General features: G+C 40.7%; 2 protein-coding genes across 2 annotated transcripts; both read right to left on the bottom strand.

Moving 5' to 3' along the window:
* Positions 1 to 2,717: 2,717 nt before the first annotated feature.
* On the bottom strand, positions 2,718 to 7,855 carry LOC131463820 (uncharacterized). The gene is made up of 7 exons (XM_058635871.1): positions 7,845 to 7,855; positions 7,629 to 7,726; positions 7,084 to 7,479; positions 6,835 to 6,996; positions 6,339 to 6,487; positions 4,412 to 4,635; positions 2,718 to 3,334 (listed from the first exon to the last, which is right to left on the bottom strand). Exons 1-7 carry the CDS (start codon positions 7,853 to 7,855, stop codon positions 2,731 to 2,733), a joined length of 1,644 nt encoding a protein of 547 aa, XP_058491854.1. The 3' UTR covers positions 2,718 to 2,730.
* Positions 7,856 to 7,941: 86 nt separating this feature from the next.
* On the bottom strand, positions 7,942 to 12,124 carry LOC131464144 (glutamate-rich protein 3). Its single transcript, XM_058636480.1, has 4 exons — positions 12,037 to 12,124; positions 10,337 to 10,531; positions 10,058 to 10,235; positions 7,942 to 8,146 (listed from the first exon to the last, which is right to left on the bottom strand). The coding sequence occupies exons 1-4, from the start codon at positions 12,118 to 12,120 to the stop codon at positions 7,959 to 7,961; spliced, it is 645 nt and encodes a 214-aa protein (XP_058492463.1). The 5' UTR covers positions 12,121 to 12,124; the 3' UTR covers positions 7,942 to 7,958.
* Between the last annotated feature and the right edge of the window lie 7,494 nt (positions 12,125 to 19,618).

The following is a 19,618-nucleotide window of genomic DNA, read 5'->3' as shown; positions in this document are numbered from 1 at the left end:
GTCTGCAAATTACAGCATAGCTCTTGTGTGCAGGCTTAGTCAGGCATGGTGGTGTACCACTGCATTCTGTATTCATTCGACTATAAACGTGGTTCATGAGATCTTAGGAGATTGACAGTTGGAGAGTGAAACAACTTTTTTCAGTGCTGATAACAAAACCTCACTTGTCTCATGCAGAGGACTTGAAATGTGTAATTGTAAAGATACTGACATAGACTTCACTTTGCTTTAGTCTGCAACATGTGAAGGATTTGGGATTTTCCATAATCAGCATTATTATGGTGTGGACAGGAGAGCTGCTCGTTTTCCGCTGCCTCTTGTAGTAAGTTTGTGTCACTGTCTTGAGAGCAGCCTATGGCCAAGTGGAAAGGGAATTTGGTTTATAACCAGAGGTTTGCCGGTTTGAGTCTCCACCACGTCAAAAAAAGGGCTGGGGTACCCCTGAGCAAGGTTTCCAACCCCCATTGCTCCCCGGGCTTTACTCAGTGGCTGCACACTCCTCCTAATTCTAGGAAGGTTTCTAGTAGAGGATGGGTTGAATTCAGAGGAGGAATTTCCCCTACGGGACTGATAAAGGACTCATTTAATTTATTTTTATTTACTTATATAAATCCAAATAAAGGATTTCAAATGATGAATGTCACAAAATAACACATTTGCACTTTAGGGATGGAGGCAGTTGTGGATTAACAGCACCTGCATGGCCATTTTTGGGATTGAGGGGTTAATTTAAATGACACCCTCTAGAAACGGCTCAAACAGCAAAATAAAGCAGGAAATGTATTCTTAAAAATTATACATTTAAGCAGGCATAGATTATGTTATATTACCCTTTAACTCAGTGGCGAAATCAGTTTTTCTTGCCTCTCCAGTGGCAGCGATGTATTGAGTGAGAGCGAGCCTCTGTGTCTCAGGCTGCTGCAGAACTGACTGTGTGTCAGTATCTCACACAGCAGCACTTTACAATACCTGATCTTTCATTTAAAGATGTGACTACAAAATACGACGCCACATGGACATCTTACAAAGTTTGAAATCGCTCAGTATCACCGCAACAGAAATACAATGTTATTCAGAGGGTGACTTCTGCAGATGTATTCTTCAGGTGCGCCAGTCTCATTTATCTGTCAGCCTCCCAGGGCTTGGGAGAACGTCTTTATCGGGGTTCAGCAGAAAGGAATTCGCAAAGACTGTTGATGAAATATGGAGGGATTGGTTTCAGCAGAATCACTGCTAGCAGCCCTACGAGGAAGAGATAATTACCACTTTGACAAGCTTTGATCATTCCCAGATTGTCAGTGTTGATAGAACAATGACATTATGGCATCAAAATTCAGATGAATTTGGCCTAGTTTTGCCCCCCCCCTCCCCCCCCCCCATGCTTAGTATATGAATAGCGTATTGTCTGACAGATGAAGAGAAGAGAACGACAAAACAAAGGTAGTAGACGTGGCACGGCTCACATGTCCATAACTCTAAAACAGACTAATCCAGCCATCATTTAGATGGCTGGATTAGTCTGTTTTAGAGTGGCTGCTAGTGGAATAAAAAAGAAAAAAAATGTGAATTCATCATCCATGACCTGTAAATACTGTGGGTGGAATGAATCACTGTGGTTTCTCTCTTTTTTTGGTCAGAATACACAAAAGTATTCAATAAAAATGACAGAAATATCAGAAAGCCCTGTGCTGGAGTCATTTTCATAGCAAAGGAGGAGGTGTGGAGTCATGGGGGTGGTGGGGAGAAGAAGATGAAAAGAAGGAAAAAAAAAACAAAAAAAGAAACCAGGGTGAAGATGTAACCTTGCCACGAAGTAGAAAGCTTCAGTTCATTGAGATCCCTTTGAAAATGCATCCAATTCACAGAGCAGCCCTAAAGCAAACACGGCTGCTACTCTACCCACCTGCGCTAAACTCAGATGCAGCAATTCTTAACAGGGCCACACGAGATTTGTGTGTATGCGCGTGTGTGCATGTGCGCGCGCGCCCCGTGTGTGAAGGTCAAACCAATCTAATGAGTCACTCTTTCCAAGAAAATCCTGACTGCTCAAATCAGTGCTTTATTTATTTATGCAGCATATAATTACCTTGGTTTTAAAGTGATCAGGTTTATGTAAGTGTGGTTTTATGATGCACCGACACAGGGTCAGTGCCAAATTAACTGTGTGCACCCCAGCACCAGCTTGAAACACGGAAGCTCTCTCTCACTGAACTGGGACACAAGGAAAACAACATGATAATGTTTAAGTCTATACCGATCTTAACCCTTAGTTGCTCACAGGCGCACCCTTGGTAAATTGCCATGGGAATAATACATAACTCCTTATATAGACATCCTGGGGGGGTGTTTATAGGTCACATATTCAGGCATATTCAGGATCTTAGTTTTTTCTTTTATTTTTATTCATAAAAAGCAAACTTTGAACTGTGATATGTCTCCAAATTTCACAAATCCAATCCGATTTTCAACATTTTGAGAACTTTTTGCTCAGGTGTGCATATTTTATCAGATTGTCTAGGTTGTGCTAAAAAAAAAGGATATAAGACACTCTATATTGCACATTCCTAGAGCCTCTGTATATTAGCCTACTGTACGTTTAAACATAGTAATGAAAAAAGCAGCCAAAATGCTCCGAGTTCTAAGGGTGTAGAACAGTGACGTCAGTGCTGCCTCTGTGTAACCATCTCATACAACCACCCTTCAAAGTGCATTTGTCCACTCCTGCAGAATTCATTTATATTTCACCTCCTCTTGTATTCTGCTCATTAGCCCTGCACTGATGTTGTTTTCCTGGAGGCTCAGATGCCTCAGGGGAAGCTGCGCCCTGCACAGCAGCGCCCCCATGATGTCGTTACCTCCCACATCGCTGATGCCATTCCTGTCCAGATCCACCTGCGTCAGACTCGTGTTCTCTTTCAGCATGTCGGCCAGCAGCCTGACCCCGGGGTCTCCCAGGTTGTTCTCGTCCAGGATGATCTGACTCAGTGAGTTGTTGAGCTTTAAGCTGTCGAAAAGTTCCTTCCACGCCGCCAGATCAGCGGCGCTGGTCTGAGCCAGGCCCAAATACTGAAGATACGAGTGGTGCCTCATATATGATGCTAAAACCTTTATTGCTTCACTGCCCAAGCCATTTCCCCCAATATCCAATTCTAAAAGTGCAAAAACCTGGAAAGAGCTCCACTCGGCGGGGACCTGCTGAAGTATATTTTGCTCTGATGGGAAAAGCATTGCCTGTTGTATGGCAGCAGCAGTGTTCACCGTTTGCTCCTGCAGCTCAGCTATTCCATTCAACAAGGTCAGCACTCCATGGTCTCGCAGTCTATTTCCAAACAAGCTGAAGAGAGAGGGAGAGAGAGACATTAGTTCCTCCACGAACTGTTAGTTCTATAGAAAAGCCTCTTGTCTGACATGAGGTTATCCCATATATATGTGTAAAATATGATTTGCAAGAAACGTTTTTTCTCATAATGATATGCTGCTCTGCAAGTTCAACACCAATAGATCTGATGGAATTTTTTCCTTTATGTGTTAATGATGATTTTTACTGAGGCTGACATATTCTGTGTCTGCATCGACTATCAACCATTACATGGACATAATGGCTGTGCTGTGCACGCTAAAGAAACAGTTTGACATTTTTTCAGGAAAAACAGATCAATCCAACATCAATAGCACAGCACCTGTTTGTTTTAAGGATATAACCAGCTACAATTTTTTTTTTTTATTAATAACTTTCTTGTTATTTGGCGTTAACTGGTAAAGGTTAGGGATAATACAGTTTGTGTGTATGCTGTGCAAATGAATTGGAAGTCAATGCACTGTCCTTAGAAGAATCGCAACACAAACCTGTTTGTGTTCTTGTATGTGTAGCTTTGTGTAGCATGTGTGTGTGTACGTAATGTTCACCTGTTCAAATCTATGCTTTTATAGCTAGCTTTCAACTTAAAGGTTGTGGGTTTGATTCCTGGCTTCGCTACTCTATGTGCCGATGTGTCCTTAGGCAAAGACACTTGTGAATGTGTATAAAAGATGTGCGCATAGATGCGATGTATGAATGTGTGCGTGAATGGCCAAACTGTCGCGTTTTGAGTAGTCATCGAGACAAGAAAAGAGCAATATAAATACAGAACATTTTCCGTTTTATATCGAGTATGTGATGTCCTTCTTTAACCAATTCCACAAAGGCGAGCACAAGAACATTAATATAATAGAGGAAGACACTGGAGGCATAAAAGAGACGCCTTGTGTGAGTGTGGAGACCATTCATGGATTTGCCTTTTCTGCCTCGCCGGTTCTATTACTTTCTTTTTAAAGTCATATTAGTGCTGGTGTTCTTGGGTCTGCTTCTTATTCAGTATGTTGTGCCATATACATTTCCCTTCTCATATGTTCTGTGAAAGCTGGGACTTACTGTAAGCCTTTAACCTGAGGCTTCACCCTAAGGACGTCCAGCAGGATGTGAGCACCATATGGGCCGATGAGGTTGAGGTTGAGGTTGAGCAGCGTGACCTCGGATGAGCTGTTCTTCAGGGCCACTGCCAGGTCCAGCAGAAGGTCGTCCGTCAGGTCTGTGTTCCTCAAGACCAACTGCTCCACCTCATCAGATGTGCTGAGCACCATCATCATGGCGTCGAGCTACAGTCAGAAACCAAGGAAACATCTTGTGGATGCTGTGCTGTTTGGATTTGCTGCTTGCTGCAACTATAGAAACTTAGTTTTCCAAGAGTTAAGATAGATTTGAAAGGTCACCTTTTCACTAATAATAAAGGATTGATATCCTTTTAAGAGTTTCTCAACTGGGCTTCAGAAAGATTCGATAATGCCAAAGGTTGTAGAATGATGAAAAAGTGTTGGAATTGGAAAAAAGAAAACATGTTATTACAACAAAGCTATTTATTTACTTTATTTCTAAAGCTCTTTCATTTCTATAATCCTGATAGGGAATGATTCCCACAAGAGGGTGCAAGGATACACGACAGACATAACTCATCAAACTTGTAGTTCACCATAATGGCCAGACATGAGGCCAGATGAGTTTTTATAAAATACAGAGATCACATCTTGTGGCACAGGTAGATAAATTCTTCCTCTCTCACAGCAATAATCACAGCTCTGGGAATCCACTACTGCGACCGTTAAGAATTTACTATTTGTGTGTGCGAGCAACACTGGTCGAAAGTGCTTTATTTGTCCAGGGAATTGAGATGTGAGTTGAACAGGTGCTGGAGGTTTTCTTAACACCGAGAAAGGGTCGAGAGCCCATGGAGACATATGGTCTGGCTGGCAGCCATGTCCACGGTGATAGACCTTGAGAAATTTTTTAGGCACGGTCAGATGCTTTGTCATCATGATCTGCGCGACTGAGCCAAATGTCTGCCTGTTCCAGATAAACCTCAGTGACCATTTGTGTTATATCCTCTCAAATAATGGAATAATCATGTAGGTTAACATGAATGAATCAACCTTTTATTATGTCTATGACTTCACGCCCCTTCCTTGTTCCATGTTCCATGAGTTGCAGGTGCATTTTAATCCGTTTGAACTCATTTAAAGCTGCGGTCTGTAAGTTTGTGTCTGAAACACTTTGCATCCGATTTGTTGAAGTCATTCTCACATCCCGCTAGCAACAAATAAATGAGAAAGAAAAAGGTGGCGCATGCAGTCCTCACCATACTGTAATAAACATGACTGATGGTTTCATTTGGACCACCGGAATCTTTACAACAAGCCAAGAGGTACTTCTGAGACAACCATGATAACAGACGAGTCACAGAAAAATGACAAAATGGAAAGGTCTGCCGCCAAGAGTTACACTTCTACATACAGACAATAATTTCCAGTATTTCTGAGGCAGACCTTTGATGAGCGAATCAACAGAAGGGGGGTGCAAATTCAACCGTCCAAGATGTCAGGAAGCAATTATTACTAATGTAAGACTGTGTGACTCATGAAGCTCTGCAGAAGCCTGACAACAACCCACTCCTTTGAATCAGGGGAAACCTCTAATGGAGGACAGGGGTCCCCAAAGACCAGGATTTGGAAACACTGGTTTAAAGCATCCAGCTGAAGGTGACCCTCTAGGTTTACTTTGAAACGGCTTCAGACAATGAATTAGGGATTAGAGCAGAGTTAATATTGGCTGTGCACATAATCACAATTGTGCTTGTTTTGTTTTAATATGCAGGTGCTTAACTGTGACTTCTAGTCGCAGTCAAGTTTGACAAACATTTGACAAACACTAAGTTCTCATGTGTGATCAGATGACAACTTCCCAATGAATGTGAAAAACTAAATAATATATCAATAATGATAAGGCAAACACACACACACACACACACCTGTGCCTGCAGTTCTTGTTCTCCGTCAGGCTTTACGTTACTGCTGCTCGGGCTGCTCACGTTCTCTCCTCCCTCCGGCTCTCCATCCGCCTGCAGGATGGTGTCACTTTCTGAACTGAGCTCGACATCAGAGCCTGGAGCTTTGGGGGCTGGGGAGAAAACAAACAAAACATGAGAAAATTGAGAGATTCTGATCCTTATATGAATGAGATTCTGGTTTCTTATAACGCGATCATGGAGAAACTTTGCATTCAGTTTGAGTTCTCTGGTTCAATAGAGAGGAGATGTGCTGCAGTGATATTTATGCATGCAAGCAAGTGCAAGTCTGCATAACGTCCCCCTGCATGTCATCCATCTTCCTTCAGACATTTTCTTTCTGTGCATCCCTTTGTTGCAAACTCAACATTTTCTGCATAAGAGTGTAAAGAGTGTAAATCTGTTACAGCACTCCAAGGGGATTCCAGTTCATTTCTACTGTGCTGCGTTTTCGACTCACTGTTTGCCTTGAAACACTTGTGTTTGTTTGGGCCACGCTCCATCGCCTTGCTCGCTTCTCCATTGAAGTCCCTCAGTCTTTCCCCATCTCTGTTTTTCCCATTTGGTCTTTGTTCCCTCTGTCTCATCTGCTTAGCCCTCGCTTCCTCAACCTGCGATGAATCTTCAAAAGAGAAAGCCGTATTATTTCACTTTTCATCTCCATCTTCTCTTACAGCAGCGTACCCAGAGGACATCAAACGCCGCTCACCGAGAACTTTGCCCCTGTTCAGTTTTAGCTGCTCTTTCTGAGGCGCAGTGACATTTCTGGGCCTTTCCTGCTTCTTCAGCTCTTCTCTGACAGACGATGCTTCATCATCACTTTGTTCTGTTGTCATTGACTTTTGTGCGACTTCTGCTCCTTTACGTGTCCGTCCGTCTTCCCCTCTTTTGTTTCCATCCGTCTTGCTTTTAGTTTCTGTGGGACTGTTTTGACTCTTGCGTCGTTTCTTCTTGGAGGTCTCTTTAACCTTCGCCGTGGCATGTCCTTCACTGTCTGTTGATCCCCCACCAGCTTCTCTGGCGTGTCTCCTCGTCCTCCTCACTGATTTCTTCTTTGGTTTTGCTGGGATGAACAGAGGAGATGATGGACATGACTCAACGGTGCCTGCATTGGAGACAGATTGACAGAAAATAGCGTGTTTGAGGGGAGATTTTGTAATAAACTATTCCACTCTACATGTGGAGTGGGCCCAAAGTCAAAATAAAATAAAAAAGTTGATGAATAAGCTTTAGAAAGGAAAATTGGCTTGGTACCGTTGCCAGCACTCAGTTCTAGAGGGAGAATGAAGTTCTTCTTTGTACTGTTGTCCAGCTGCTGGCTGGAGCTGTATTTGTTCCGGAGACTTGTACATCTGACAAAAATGAAAAATGTTTTTCCATCATGACTTACAGTATATTCCTCCCCCTGCACCATGACCAACATCAATCCCTTAATTGTGCCATGCCATATCCATGTCTACCTTTGTCTACCTGCAATACATTACATCTTAGGAGAACAATGAGTTGACTGGATCTGTTGTGGCTGCTGCTAATTTCTTATTTTCTGCCAGTGTTACGCTGTCCGCCCCCGGGAGGGATGAGACCTCACCTGTAGCAAGGAGTCCCACCAGTCTGCCACATTAGTCTGAAGCAGCTCTTCCTGCCCTGCTGGAAGCCCGGAGTGTAGCGGTACTCACAGCAGGAACTGATCCTTCCCACCATCATGCCGTTTACATACAAGGTAGCACTGAAGGGGTAACCTCTGTGTCTCTGAGAGATGAACTGGAACTGATCTGAAAGATCAGAAAGGAGGTTAATATTAAGACCACCATGTTTGACTCATTGGCTAAGTCTGGTTATCCAGGGTGAACCCTGCCTATCGCCCTATGTCAGCTGGGATTGGCACAGCTCCCCCTGTGAACCTCATGTGGAGGATAAAGTGGTAGAAATGGATGGATGGATGATGGATGGATGGATGGTTATCTCACTTCCTTTTCGGTTATTTTACATTGTGCAATTTTTGGTTTCTGACTCAAGTCAAGCAATGCCCACTCTCCACTGTAAAGGGACCTTGCAAACCCGAGGAAAAATGAACCTAAGGGGCCCTATATCAAATTAAATCAGGCCCACCTCACTTTATATTTTTGATCCCCTAGCATACATGTGTGTCATGATTTTTAAGTTGCCGCTTTACAATTAAGAAGCTTCTGGGATCAAAGATAGTGGCATGGAGCCTTGTTTCAGATCACTGGAGTTTCCTGTTGGGTGGCAAACATTGAATTTAAGGGGGTCTTCACAAACGTGTTGTTGCTGTGGACTAACATCATCAGCTGTTCTCAGGGGAGCTAGATAATTGATGCCACGTGTTAACCCTTTAACCCTTTCTAAATTCAACTCGGCTCTTGTTTTTTTTTAAGCTAAAAGCCTAAATCCCATTGTGGCTACAACAGTGTAATAGTGAATGTGTTCTGGTTTCTTTGCTCCTCCATGACAGTAACCTGTAATTCATTTTCTTTCCACTGCACAGCTAATCGATTCAACTATTGACAGATTCATTTATAAAGGTGGTCACCCTTAATATCAAGACCAAACTAAATGAACCCATTGAAATGTAACTGGCTTTGAACTTCACCAAATTGAGACCAAAAGCAGTCTTTCAATTAAGAATATATATTAAGATAATATTAATCATCCAGATGACCTTTTCATACAGATAACAAAGACCAAACATGGCTCTTGTGCAGATGTACTTCCTGTATGTCCAATGAAAAGCTAAATATTTACCAAGTCAAAACAACCCATCACTGTTTTCACTTTACAGAGTAAAATATTCTTAATGTTCAATTTATGTAGTGCAAAAAAATAAATAAATCAGGTGTGTAAAATGGGTCAACAACTTTGTTTAATTGCCTTTTACAGCTTTTGAAGATTCTGCAAGGGGGGTCACACTCAAAGTTTCAAGCGTGAGACCAAACAGTGTGTATCGGCACGTAGCAGCTGCAGAGATGACATGTTAATGTGTGATGTGATACTATCTATGAGGACACACATCAGCTTTGTCTTCCTTTTCATGTCAAACACTGCCCGAGGCCAACATCCTCATTGCCCTTTTTTACAATGGTGCTTTGAGGGATGATTAATTAAGTGTGTGAAAATAGGGAGACACTTTTAATTAACGCTCACTTGATAATTTGGCCTTGTTTATAGCGACGCAATGGCACGTTTTTGACTATTTTCCTCACAGTAGCACTATTCAGCTTGCTGGATACGCTGCCACTGTAGCAAATACACTGAAAGAGCCGATTTTTATAACCTCTAAGGTTTATGAATTACCATCAGTATATCATTAATCTGGAAATTGCTGACTTTCCCTGTTATTGTTCCTAAATTCTTCACACTGTTCTTACGTGGTTCATACTTTGTGTTTGTTTGTGTTAGTAGCTCATGCTCCACCCACATTAGACTGGAATGGAATAGAATCTTAATTTGACTTTAAGTGGAGAACCAAAATGAAAATGAATGAATGAAGACCATTCATTGTTTGTTCCTGCAGGGGTGCATGTATTATTTTCTTTCATTTAATTTAATATGGACATGAGTATTGATATAAAAAAATGTACTTTATTATGCAAAAATAAAAAAGTAAAAGGGGGTAATAATAATTCTTATTAGTGATTCTTAGCTGTTCATTGCTCAGCTCCTACCTCCTGGAGCCACGAGGCCCTTGAAGACGCAGAGATTCTCGCCTCCATTGACTTGCTGAAGTACCTTCAGTTCATCCCGACTGGACTCCAACCCTGACCCCTTGTGACCTTGTCCTAGGTAGGTCATTGTTACAGTGACGTTGGACTTCTTTGCTTCTCTTTGAGCCTTTAGGTTATTCTGATGTAATGAAAACAGAAGGTGGAAAGAGGAGGAAGGTTTGAATTTCAAAGCTGTGTGAAACTGGAACGGAAATAAAAGTCTCTAAAATGCAAATGTACCGTTTTTTTCAGGTGACCTCCAGTTCTCTGAGAGGCAAGTGACGAGATGGAGCCTCGTCTTTTGTCATACAGGTAAGGACAGGACTGACTCAGTGACCCTCTAATAGAGTTCAGACTTGAAGCCTTTGTGGTGATTGCCGGCAGATAAATGTCATCTTTACTTGCTCTTGTAGAACGAGTTGTTGGTTCGTTCAGCTGTGCGACAATCAAAGAGATTCATTTAAAATTGATATTCCAGTAAATCTGCAGTGCAAAATACTTTAGTTAACTTGTTCATAACGTGTTATGTCAGGCAGGGCTTGGTTGGGGCAGTTTTTGACTGCCAATGAATCACTGGTGATGTTTTATTTGTCATGGTTTTAATTCTGCCTCTTTGAGAATTCAACTCAATAATTAACCTGCCAAGCATGTAAGGTGTTATTAGGCAACAATTTGAGAATTCAACTTAATAATAATTAACCTGTCAAGCGCAATTAAAGGCATGCAGGAGTCTACTATCTATATATGAATCATTAGTTCAGTCAGTCCATATGATTATGAATAAGGTTTTGGAAAGACCATCTGTCTGCGACACAAAGTGACTTATTACTTCTCAGAACCTCTGCTGGTTATATAGTGAAATAAATGGCGTTCACGGTACCTTTTAATGAACATTCAATTTCTGTTTTATAGCAATCATTTGAGTTGTAATGAGGTGTTAAATTTCTAGAGGTGTTGTCTCCCAGCCAAGAGGTTTGGACACATTTTACTTTAAAACATCATCACCATCATTTTTTTTTACCTAACTCTTTCAGCCTATTCCCCGTCTCTCTATATTTCAAATGAAAGCAAAACTGCCACGTCAATAAATAAATAAATAAATAAATAATGTAAGTATAAACACTGCAATTCTTCTATTAGCTCCGTTTGTGGCGTCAGGGAAGTTGTACGTATTCTCTATTTTGAGGTTTATTTTAAGGTAAGAAAATATGGTGAACTTTGCAAGTATATGATGCTAATTATTACACATGTGGCAGAACGCGACTCAGCAAAGCACAATGATTAATATGCTGTTCCCATTTTTCTCCTATTATCACCAGAGAGCTGAGAAATCAACAGTAAAGTCTTGAGGCTGCAGATGCAGCTGATGCATCGTGTTCGAGCTTCTGAAACAAACGCAGCCGAGCCTTTGAAAAGTCATGAGGATACGTTTTATAAACTTTCTTATTCCAGAGACATCCCACTGTTCTTTACTAAAACTATTTTTATTTTTTAGTGCTTTTCCTTTCACTGATTTAGCCGTTTAAAACATAGTTATTTCAACATTTATGTATTCATTTAGGTTCAGCCATCTGGGTTTGTTATTTATATCTTTGCATGTATGGGTATAATTTGTCTGCACTTAGTGTTTTGTTGCGCTCAGAATGAATACAATTCATAAAACATTTATTTGTTCTGTTTCTCATTTGCATTTAATAAAAACAACTTTGAATTTGGAGAGGGGTTTTTTTCCCATTAATATTTAATCAATTCCAATATATATGTAGTACACATAATAAGATTTGAGTAAAAAGTAGTTTCTGTGTTTTGGTGCCACGTGATAAAAGTCTGCTTCTTCACCTGGTGCCACTAGAGCAGATTAAGTTAGAGCATCTTGACCTTTAGTATTAATTGAATTTGAAAGCGTCTCTTGCTGGAATAGCAAAGACATTCACACTTACCTTGTAGATCTCGACGGTATCAGGACTCTCAAGCAGGAGCAGTTTGCTCTTGCCTCTGATCAGACTGGCAATCGAATGAATCATTTTAGAATCTCTGCCAGGCTGATCTGGGATCTGTTGGAAAAACATGCTTCATTGGTGTAGCTGATCTTTTTAAAGGCAACTGACAGTAAATTAGACACTTACAGGAGTGTCTCTGCCTCCTCCATGGAGCCCTTTATAAAGAAGATCCTGAAGGAGAGTCGTGCTGTTTCTCCTGATTCTTTTCATCGACTCCCTCCGATACGACTCCATTCTGAAGCACAAACAGCAACATACAGACTGTTTTACTCCCTTTTTAAGTGTATATGTATTAATTAATTTTACATGAGTACTATAAAGTTTGTCAAAATACAAAGATATAAAAAAATGAGGTCATAACAAATAACATAAGATTATCCAAAACCAGATCAGATGAGAGATGAAAAATGTATTGATCCTCATGTAAATTAAATTACAATTAATTACAATATAGTATATGGAAATATGAAATCAATTATTATTAGTAGTAGTGGCAGTATTAGTGTTATTAATATTAATATTGTTGTTATTAAAATGTATGTTATAATGAACAGATATTCATATAAATTAAATGCTGGGGAAAAAAGGAAAGGAAAAGAGGAAAGGAAAGGAAAGGAAAGGCAAAAGGTTATTGTTCGTAAGACTAGCAGAGGGACTATATCATTTCTGATTTCCATGATGTTATTGATTGTGAAAATTGGATAAAAAGTTTATCTCACAGTGTGAGTTATAAATGGTTTCCCTGTGCTCCTGCAAAAAAAGTGGTCTGCATGAGGAAGATCTAAATTATGCCGACACCCATACACATGTTTTTTTCCTCTGTACGCTAACAAGCCTCCATTGTTTCCTGCCACAGTGAATTACAGTATATGTGTAATCTAATCTCTGCCTCTGCAGCCATGTCATCTGCTGGGCCAGTGCTGTTTGTGAGGAGAGAGGAGGCAGCCAGCAGGCAGCCATCTCCTGAGATTAGTGGCCTATATATGCACGAGTGCACCTCAGTTTCACATGGTCAATAACAGCAGGGAAAATATGGCTTGTGCTTCTTTATTGTCAGTCTCGATTATTCCCTTAAAAGTTATCCTGATTGGTGTAAACATTTATTGCTGTCTTACACATTTTAGTAGTAAGACAGTGAACATTTGTAATGTTTAGCAGAACATCAACACGTCGAGGAAAGATGGGTTTGATATCACTTTTAACGGCTGTATGTGTTTAACTGCCCTGTGCTGTTATACAGCTCCCTCTGTTCTTTTCTTTTTCTTCTTTTTCTTTTTTTGAGCTACTTAATGATCTCGCAAGTCTGTCTGGAAGTAATTCATCCTTCCCGCTCACCGTCGCATGATGCACTGTACATTAATTTGATCCATTGTCACCGTTTTTCTTTTCCCATTCAGGTTGCACAAGTAAATTGTAACATCATTGTAACAACAGTGCGAGCAGTAAAACTACAATTAAAGTTTAAAGTTTCCACAGAGTAAAAGTAAGTGTACGTCGTGTATCAAATGCACAAGCACTCAGACGAGTGTATTTCTGCTGTGAGAGATTTTAAGTGATATTTGTGCTAATAATTTTGTCTGAACTTGATTGAGCCTATATTTTGGGTGAGTGGTGAGATAGATAGATAGATAGATAGATAGATAGATAGATAGATAGATAGATAGATAGATAGATAGATAGATAGAAAAACATATCAAAACTCCTTAATTGAATTTGTTTTCCTCTAAGCAGAGCAGTGATCTTACCTGCTGACTTGACTGCAGTAGAATGTGTCTTTCCACCAGGTGACCTGATACCTCCTCAGCTGTTGTTCTTCTGTTCTGTGATCTCTCTCTCTCTCTCTCTCTCTCTCTCTCTTTCTTCAGCCAGTGACACCTGAGCAGCCAACATCTTAGACACCGGGTCCCCGTCATCTGACAGCAGTCCCTCATTCATCTTTAATAGATCCTGACCTTCACTCGGTGCATGCAGGCCACACATGCTCATCGCTTATGAGATGTTTATTTCATCGTCTCTACATTTCCCATACACTCTGTCAGATTTTATTCGTCCGCTTGATTGATGGTCGACATGATTGTTATTTAAAAGGCAGATCGTGACGCCCACACTTTGAATTATGACAAAAATGATTGATCCTTGCTCCAAACAGCGGGAAGCAAAACATATGGACGTCTGAACAGTTTGAAGACTGCCAGATGGAGGAGGAGAAGCATTGACGAGAAAAGAGGGAAAAGAAGGAGAAAAGAGGTAATGGGTCGAAAGAGGACAAGGACGGGAAACATAAGGAATACAGGTAGCAGAGGAGGAGAATTGTGAGGGAAAGTGAAGGAATGAAGGACACCAGAAGACAAGAAGAAGGACAAGGGAAAGGGGAATGTGGGAAAGAAGGTAAAAGTGGAGAGGAGAGGAAAGAAAAAGTGTAGGAGAAGTAGGACAAGAGGAGGAGCACGGCGAAGAAGTGGATGAGTTTGGTTCTTGGACACATCATCAGTGTAACCTGGGGTCATCAAGTGTTTCAGACACCCTCAGTAGCAGTTGTGTTCCCCGGATCGCTCCCACTTGATCCACAGCCTTGTCTGCTGCACCTGTGATGTTCTGGATGGCTCTTGTGTTTCACAGCCCTCGAATGCTCTGGTACAGAGAGAAGAAAAGAACAAGAAGAGCACAAAAATAAGAGCACAACGAAGGAGTAGGAACACAGATACAACAAGAGGAGACAGAGTAAGGAAAGACGTGGGAGAGGAAGGAGAAGAGGAAGGAGAAGAGGAAGGAGCTGTGACAGAATAAGGTGCAGTAAAGGAAGGAAAATACAGAGAAAAATTGAAACAAAAGGTAAAAGGAGAAGATCGAGGGCCACTTCAACCATGAACATGCGGAAGTGGAAAGCATTTTTCTTTCCCTGACAGTCTCCCTGTCATTTCTGTTCTCTTAAAGTTGCACCGACACGCTCGTCCGACCACTGCGCTGTTGAATGTTGACATTATTCGTGCGATGGAAGTTTTAACTGTGCACTTCTCTCTGCCAGACACAATGAAAAAATATGAAAGGGATCATCTCTTTCATGTGGAGGATAAAGAAAAGCCCATCACCATATTTCCACCGGCGAATGTGAAACATGTGAAAATCTCTGGAATCTATAAGTAGGAATTATATTGTGCATCTCTCCTGATCAGTTACAGACAGTGCAGGCCTTGTCAGGATATGATGCTATTGTAATAAAACGGTCTTTTTCCCACTCTTTCCTCCCATAAGGTCATCCACACTCTCATGTCATCTCCCCTCTGTGAGTTATCCACACAGTCATACTGTTCTGTTCTGCACACATCAGTTCTTCCTGAAACCCTCACCTCCTGAGTGCACACTGGCGCCCTCAAAAGGCCTCTGCGGGAGAAGCAGGCTGTGTCTGCAAGCTGGACCAGTTACATAAAAAAAGAAAAAAAGTGATGGGGGATCTGAGCATATTTAGTTTGGCAGTGCTGTATTTACTTCCTGCCAATTTACCGAGCCAACGTGTCTATGATGGTCTCACAACACATGTCCGCCCTCCAGCGTCCATTGTGTGATGCATGACGTGAGCAGCACTGTTGCACGCTGGGTGATTCGTCTGCTGAGCATATTTTGACCACTGATATTTGTAAAAGTCATCGATGACCTGCGCGGAAACACAAGAGGCTGCAGTGGTTGTTTGGAAGTGACACCGACATTGATTGTTGACGCTGGCGCTCGTTTGCTGCTTTGAAACCATATTTCACCGGGTTTTATGGACATCTTATGTAATATCCCACTCTCGGGGGACAGTTAGGATTACGGACCATTCATCCTGCTTCTCATTCCAAGAACCAAAAGGAGCAGAATATATTTCATTTCCTCCTCTTCTTCCTCTTGTATAATGTGTTACCAACACAAAGCAGCGGTGGCTCAGAGCAGTCGTAAGTGAATCAGATGAGTTAGAAGTTTTCGTTTTATCTCGCCGTAGATGGGGTGACCTCTGAGGAATGTCAGCAGCAATTCAAGGCAGTGTTTTAGTACTGGAATCTAGGACTCGGATCCAAGTTGGACTCTTGAGCTCAGACTTGGATACGAATATTGACAAGAGTTGGACTCAGAAACAGAAGATGAAGACTTGGACTTTATGATGGTTATTTTTAAGAGGCCTATTACTTTGGCATATATGATATTAAACTATTGTTTCACGCAGCAACATGAGCCAATCAACAAGCATGTGTCCATATCGTCACATGGTTACTTCACAGTAACGATGCCTAAAGAAACATACACTTACACATAGAAATTTCCAAATGTTGGCATAGAAATACATTAAGAAAATCATAGAATAAAAGCAAGACATTATTCAAAATAAAAGGTAGACATTGAAATTGCATGAATTTTAATAAAAGCAAGACATTAAAATCAACATTAAAATGAAAATAGTAAAATCATGAGAGATATGAAGCGCATTTGAAAGACAAGAATGAATTGATAACTAAGACGATTATTTAAGAGTTTTTGAAAAAGCTGCAGTAAATAATAATGTTTTCCAGGCCTGATTTAAATGAGCTGACAGTCTGAGCAGACCTCAGGTATTCAGCAAGGTTTTTCCACAGGTGAAGAGCAGAATAACTGAATGCTGCTTCACTTTGTTTGGTTCTGCATCTGGAAAACACACAGTAAACCTCTTCTAAGATGATCTTAGAGCTCTGGTTGCTTCAGAGGGAACTCATGTATTTTGGCCCAAGACCATTCACTGCTTGGTCTTGGTCTTTGGACAAGTAAAATAAAAAGCCAGCAGAAAAACACAACATGAACTGAGTCATGTGTGTTACAGAGCACGACTCAAATCAACCTGGATGACTCAGTCTCAGTTTGATGAGGACTCAAGACTTGCCTCCCACTCAGGGTTAACCCTAGAACATTAATGTTGTGTGATTTTCACCCACACAATTATGAAAACATGATTTTTATTATGTTGCTGTTGTCTGAGTTGCATGGGTCCTCGGGTACCTTCATGCTATTTACTGACAATATCAAAGGTAGGAGTGTTTCCTTGACCCCATCACTGTTTTTTTGGCGATAGGCATGTGTTTGAGTGATATTCACCCAATGTTAGTGATAGAGGGTAACGTTTTGTTCAGGTGGATTTTACCTGAGGTTAGGCTGTGCCTTCACCAGACAAGGCTCACATGTCCCAAGAATCAAGTTCCCAGCTCCATTTTTTTTTATTCTATTTTTCGTGAGTGATTGCCTAATTTTTCATCAATTTTAGAGGCTTTGAGTACTTTATTTTGCCATGTATTGTTTTACTTTAATATATTCTGAGAAAGGTTTTTTCTCAGGTCTATTATACCATATACCATATAATATGCGTTAGAGATGGTGTTACATAAATGAACGTTAGTGTTCTAGGGTTAAGGGACTGGACTACAACAATGATTTAAGGCACAATAACGTGGTGGCTGTGTGCCTTTGAATGTCAGTGCAGATATTCAATGATTTATCTTCAGACTAACTCGATTCAGCCGCAGAAGTCAGGTCACCTTTAATTTGTACGTATTTCCTAAAGATGAGAAAAGCAGAATTGTGTCTTTAAAGTTCACCCGTCCACCGTTTGCACCAGCAGGACAAATCCAGTTAAAGAGCATTTCTTCAACAGCAGCAGCCTCATTGACACCACTAAGGTGCCTTTTCTAGGACATTGTCCTCACAGTGGACAGTGATGAGTGGAGCTGCCTGCTGGTTTCACAAAGAAGCTTTGAAAACATGACAAAAACAACTCAGTAATAAAAGGAATGAAACAGCATCTTAGCCATGACAAATACTTGTGAGGATAAACAACAAGGTGCCTGTGTGCACTTGGATAAATTGGAATGTGAACCAATGATCAAACATTCATTCATTCATTTCTGGTGATCTTTCCAGTGAAGAAAACCACCTTCACCACTGTGGGTTTTAATAATGAATCAAACATTCAGTGTTTGTTTATGGTCAGTGGTAATGACGCGGAGGTTATTTATTTCTTCATTACAAAACATATTTACAAGGGTCCACAAGACAGTGAGCTGCAATGTCTTGTCTGACTCTCTGTAGTGTCACGGTTTCACCACTTGATGGTGCAATAAGACCAGTGCCAGTCATATTTGACTCTTTCTTGTGTTCCCTCAGTGTATATATACATATATATATACATATATATATACATATATACAGTATAATAGGAAAGTGGTCTGGCACTTATTTCTGGAACTGCCCATGTTCTGTTGTTCCTCTGTGGCTAATTACCTCTCCTCCTCCTGAAGTGCTGTGTCATTTCTTTTCTTTTCTTTCTTCCTGCTGACACAAAAACTCAAGACGTCTTACTGTGGCTGGTCGGATCTTTAATTGGCAGTACAGTCCAAGTTTTTCACAAAATACCAGACCTGCGGCAGCGCACACTTCTGTAGTCGCCAGGCTGTTTGTTTCCTTGACCCACTGTCAACACAACGATGAAAAACCACGAGTTCATCACACATTATACTTTCTATTGTTCTAAAAACGGGAAAATATTTGCACACTAATTTCACACAAGAGGAATTCAATCACTCAATGTGTCGTCTTGCCCTCTCTACTCTAATCATCACCATTAAGTCACCGTGGGATGGTATGAGACATTTTTACTCTTCCATCATAGCTTCATACTTCGAGGATTTTAGATCAGCAGAAAAAGTGTTTGGGCCTGGGCCTTTTTAAAACCTTTTTTTTTTTAAAGAGCCCACAGTATTGAAACTGTCTGGTTGAGCCAAAGGCAGCTACACCTGCATGCAATTTACACACTAGACCATATCTATCCACATTATTTATGAATAAATCAGCAAACATTAGCTTTAAGTTATGTATTCAAAGGGCCATCTCAAGGACAAACAGCTATTCACTCTCACACCCATAATCAGTTGAGATATTTTTGTTTGTTTAACCTTTATTTCTATAATATCTCATCTTCCATTATGTTTATAGTGTAAATATCAAGCCCATATTGTATATATTCTGGTAACTTAATGTCTATCATGTACATTCTACTCCTTATTTTCCCTTATTGTTGATATTTTTCAATATGTGAAAATGCATGTTGATTATTTATTACCTTTATCATTAATGTCTGGGCTGCTGTGACACTAAATTTTAGACTAATAAAAGATTATCTTATCTTATATTATCTTATCTTGTCTTATTTAACCATGTAAAATTAAGATTGAAATTGAGATCTTATTTACAAGGGTGACCTGGCCAAGAGGTCAGAAGCACACGTCTTAATACATATCACAAATATAAGAAACACATTTAAAGTTTAAAGAGTAAATTAAAATGAAACAATGGTTGACAGTTAAAGAGCTTGGTCACAAACCTGGACCATCTTGCTGTGAGGCAACAGTGCAAGCCACTACGCCACCATGTCCCCCATCTTATCTTCAGAACAGTTTGTCAGTGCTGTGTGTTTGGCCTCTGCTGCCCCCAAGTGGCCAAAACATGAGACCTGAATGTTGTTTCTCGA

This window comes from Solea solea, chromosome 8 (assembly GCF_958295425.1).
Source record: "Solea solea chromosome 8, fSolSol10.1, whole genome shotgun sequence".
In the NCBI taxonomy this organism is placed as follows: domain Eukaryota; kingdom Metazoa; phylum Chordata; class Actinopteri; order Pleuronectiformes; family Soleidae; genus Solea; species Solea solea.
Note: the sequence above shows the minus strand (reverse complement) of the source record. Positions and strands in the feature narration are given on the sequence as shown.